General features: G+C 39.1%; 1 protein-coding gene across 1 annotated transcript in view; it reads left to right on the forward strand.

The window, feature by feature from the left end:
* Window positions 1-5,000, forward strand: part of b4galnt4a (beta-1,4-N-acetyl-galactosaminyl transferase 4a) — a 127,474-nt gene that overhangs the window by 21,826 nt on the left and 100,648 nt on the right. Inside the window, exon 3 of the mRNA XM_039615903.1 lies at window positions 2,927-3,039. Within this exon, the coding sequence (XP_039471837.1) occupies window positions 2,927-3,039 (113 nt within the window). The remainder of the gene's footprint in view (window positions 1-2,926; window positions 3,040-5,000) is intronic.

A 5,000-nucleotide genomic window follows, 5' to 3' on the forward strand; every position in this document is an offset into this window, starting at 1 on the left:
CCCAAAGGATTTAAGTGTAGTTATAATGTAATAAATATCAGCATAAACTTAATTTCCACATTACTTTTCATTTGATAGGGCAGTTCTTATACAGATGTGCACATTTGTTTTTGTTTTTTTTAGATTCTTCTTCTTCTCAAATTTCAAAAGACATTGCTTCAGAGGCTGGAAGATGAATAATTTTTCATGAGAAAGTTTGCTTTCTCATGTTGGTCACCTGCTTTCTGACACCTGCTTTCCATTTTCTTTCTTTGTAACTCTAATGCCGTTAATCTTTACTCTGTTTATCGTTGGCATTCAGAAAAGCTGTAATGGATTTGGCTGTCTCTTTGAATGTACTGCTTTGATATTTATTTTGCATGCAAATCACGTTTTATTGAAATCAGCTTTAGATGTTTTTTCCCTTTCTGGTTGCTCTTCGTTGTGGGGTTTGAAACTATCTCACTCAGCTTCAAAGATGATTTTTGTTGTTGTTGTTTAATTTTTATAATAATTTCTGTATTCACATTCACATTTAAGGTGATCACTTACATAAATGATGCAAGACAAGGAAAAAAAGTGTCTTGGTGCAATGCCTACTCTTAATAGTCTCAGATAAATGGTTACAGAAAGATATGCTGCCAGTTGACTCATGCAGTGACTCACATACTGTTTACTCAGAAAAGGAACGAAAATACATTTCAAAATGAAGAGCTGGATAAATTATCAAGAAATGATATTTTGTTTTTTCACTGGGGTGATTTTTGGGTAATTTGCTATACTTTATTTACAATGCCACATGACATCTTGGCATTTTAATATCACAGCCTTCTAAATCATTCTAAGGCACACGACCCACCAGGGAAATACGCATTCATAACATCTGACAAAATTCTGTTAAGTTATAGTGTTGGAAGTTGAAGTGTCCTTCTATTTTTGACTCCACAACGTAGGGCTTGAAGTGAGATGAGGTTTAGCGTAGCTACTCTTTGATCTGGTGGAGCTTTGATAGACCCCGGAGGCTTTACTTAGGCTGTCCATATCGAGTTCTACTGCGGGGTGATGGCTTTCGTAGCACAATTCCTGTGGCTCAAGTGGCTGTGTTTGACATGAAAATGGCACTTACAGGTTCCTCCACTTCCACTAGCTGTTATTGTGTTATTTTCCATTTTGTGCATGTGTCTCTTTTATTTATTTATTAGTTATAAAATCATTTTCGGCACCCTTCATTCTAGAGGGGAACACAATCACAGAGAGAAAGATGGGAATAGAGTTTATTTAAAGAAAGTCATTGTGAACATGGTAATTTTCTCCAGTGCTTCATTTGTTCCACAAAAAGATGATAATTTTTCAGATCAAAGTGTATTTTTATTACAGTTGTGTAGAATCAGTGAGATTGTGGAGGGAATGAAGAGAGACGGGCAGGATGATTTCCAAACAAATGAGGAAAACAAACCGTCTGCAGAGATTACGTTTGCTCGAGACTTTGATAGGATGCAGGACAAGCTGAATTAGAGAGATGAAAACTTTTACTTTTGCGACATTTTATTTATTCTGTCTGTTTTCAGCTTGGATTGCTTTTTGACAGTAGTTCAATTGTTCCCCTCTGTTTCTGTACATGAATGAGGAGTATGAGCACAAGTATACCTCCCTGCTTTTCCCTTTCTCCTCGACTGCATCAATCATCCCACAGCTCAGCCCCCCCTCCACCCCTCAACCACCCGCATCCAATTCAGCCCACTCAGACTCATTGTTAAGGGGACATATTGGAAAACTATTAGCTCTCATTATGCTTTATGACCACCCGCTCTCCCCATTCTGTCTTTTAATCACATTCCATCCCTTGTGTGCATGTGCGCACATTCTTGTGTGTGTGTGAATGTATGCGTGTATATACGCCGCAGCTACACCGGCCTGGCGGACGGTAATGAACCACTTTCACTGTAATGCAATCGAGGCCCCTCCTTCTCCCATTTTATTGGCAAGTCAATTGCAGTGGCGCCACCTTTTATGGCAGCCCATCCAGGCTGCAGAAGTGTTGTGCATTCATGTACCATGTCAGCCAAATGGGATCAAGTCCAGGGCAATACAAATAAAATGAGATTGGACTGAATTGGGTATGGATTCTCTATTTTTATTTATTTATTTTTTTCTATATGAAGTCCTCATAGAGGTGAAAACCCTTAGAGGAACCCTTACAGTATCCATTTGGTCCTTGTAACTCCAAATAACCAGGCTCTCATAAAGTGCTGAATATCTTGTAACTTCTCTGTATTGAGTCGTGCAGTGTGATCATCCGTGACAACGCGTGTGTATGCATGTGCACGTGTTGCTGGCAGTGCAGAGAAATGGCAATTTTGAACATATGCTCTGTGACAGACACACAAAAGCTGACACACACACGTACACACGCGTAATGAGTAGATTTAAGTTCCAATTGTTCGCTCCTGGCCAAGGCAACTGTCATCATTGTGCAGCAAAACTCCCATAATCCATCGGTGGCATGACAGCAGTCTAGCTTTCCCAGCAAAAGCTATTCTCTCTGTCTCTCCATTTGTCGATCTCTTGCTTCATTTTTCCTTCTCCCCCCCTCCATTTTCATTCCCCCTGCTTCACATTTCCCCTCTGGACTCGGTTTTATTCTTCCCTCTTGTCTCCTTTCGCTTTTCCAATTACAATTTTTTTTCACACTTAATCTGCCTTTCTCTGGAAACTTTTATCTGGGGTTGATGACAGTGGAGAGGCTGAGTTGGAAGAAAAAAGAGTGATAGCTTCAAATTATTGTTGACGACAGTGATGATGACGGTGATGATAATGAGAGAAATCTGAATGACAATGATGCCATTAATGATAATTAAAGTGGAAATGTGGATGACAATAACCTGAAAATTGGGATAATAGCGGTCACTGTCTTTCTAAGCAATATCCATGTTTCCCCTTGGTCCAGATGGAGAGAGACAGACGGAGGGGACTGACGCCAGCCGAAAGAGGGACACTCGCTCCTCAGCCGGACACCACAAGAGCGAGGACACCAGCGACAGCAGGGAGGACGATGCCGCAGTGAGTGTTTCTTTCTTAATGCCCTTCCTATTTTCTGTGTTACCACTCAAGAGTGAATATTAATTTGATGCCCATGACTAATCACATGCTCCCTACCCGGCCCACATCATTTTGACTAAGCAGCAATGTGGATTGTTGCTTATGTGTAGGGGGCTCAGGTAGTCCTGTTCATGCACCTACTGCTTATTACATACTTTATTCTGCAAGAGTCCAGTGCTACAAAGCCCTCCCATTATAATTAAAAACCTTAAACATAATTAAACAGGACAATCAGCTTATAGGTAAAGATGTCCATGAAACTGGCTAATGTTGAAGAGGGAAACAATAAAGGTGTCTGTCATCAGATTTTATTGTTTTGAAAGTTTTCTTTTTTTACTCCAGCCCATCTACAGCTTAGCCTCCTGACCCCACCCACTGCAGTGAATTTTAATAATGTTTCCAGCTCTGGGAGGCCACAGCTCAAATTAGATTGTGAATACATTATGCAATCTAACCTCCTCTTCGAGCATTTATTTCTCTGATAGTTTTCACGCAGAGAGATGTGAAATTAGTCTGAGTAATTTTCAACGGCAAAATATAAGACAGAGTTGGACCACAGCCAGGGATCATTAGCACTTGGTACATGCAGCAGTAAGCCGCAGAGATAATCTGACACTTAAGCTCATATTTAGTCTTTTTTTTCTTTACTTCAAGTCTTATTTAGAGGAAAGTAGAGCAATTTTAGACAATTTCATTTATTTTAGATAATTTTCGGTTGTACGGGACCTCCAGGGTAGACTTCCTCCAGCTGTGTGTTGAAATGACAAACCAGTTTGTTTTTTTCCCATGTGCAGTCCAAATGAGGACTATTATCAAAAATCCTCTTAAAAAAAACTCTTGCTGTGAAAATAAATGTGATAAACTGTTGTCATTACAACCCAGTTCTGCAAATATGTACCCATCGTGGTACTATTTACAATGTGAATTGAGGTTTTTGCAGAGTGATTACAAAGAAAAAATATTTTGATAATTTCTCCATGGAATGGGAGAAATGGCTTTAAGGAGCTTCTGCATTGTACTTTCTGCTGCTTACTTTGGGTGATTTGGTCTTTAGAGATTGAAAACCATCTGGAGACATACAGAATTGAGAACATTTATGGAGTCATAAAACTACCATGTAATAGTTTCTCTTTTCTCACAGCAACTGCAACAAGGTTGTGTTTGTTTGTTTTAGCAGTACTGTGCAGAAGTCTCGAACCACCCTTTCTTTATGGTTTGCTTGGAACATGGGAAATAGGTGCAGTGATTTATTGAGACGCAAACATAAATTGAAAAACGGTATATAAGGATGAAATAAAGTTTTTACAATTCTAACAAGGTCAAAGTCAATATTAGTCAATACTTCAACAAAGTCTTGTGAAACTTTCTTGCATTTTTTTTTCATGTAATTCGGCATATCTCAGGTTTTTCTCCCTGTTACCCTCCCTCAGTCGTGGCATATCCAGCCTCCACTTATCCAGTTTCCTTATTTTTTTAAGGACGCACTACACATCATGTTAAGATATGCCAAGTTTTTTGCTATTTTTGCTAAAAGCCCTTAGCTATTAGTACCTTGTTGGTGCAAAAACACTATTTTTATTCCTGTCAAACTGAGTTTTCTTTGTTGGAATGTCAAAGAAACTAGAGCAATTTACGTGTTTCTGCAAAAGGCTGCAACAGTAACAAAGTGCCTCAGATACATTTAAAATTGGTTCTTTGTCTGTTATGTGTAGACACAACAGTGGTTCAGAACTTGAGTTAATTGCCTTTTTGTGCTTGAATAAGCAGGTCAGTATAAAGTGGCTTAACAACTCCCCCCAAAAAGTAAATCACTCCTCTGAAGGGCTTTCAGAAAGCCTGACAAACTGTTACTAAAGATCACCTTAAAAAATTACAGGAAAGTCTGGCTCCTTACAGTAGAAGCAAAATAATCAGAAATGGAA

This window comes from Oreochromis aureus, linkage group 7 (assembly GCF_013358895.1).
Source record: "Oreochromis aureus strain Israel breed Guangdong linkage group 7, ZZ_aureus, whole genome shotgun sequence".
NCBI lineage: Eukaryota > Metazoa > Chordata > Actinopteri > Cichliformes > Cichlidae > Oreochromis > Oreochromis aureus.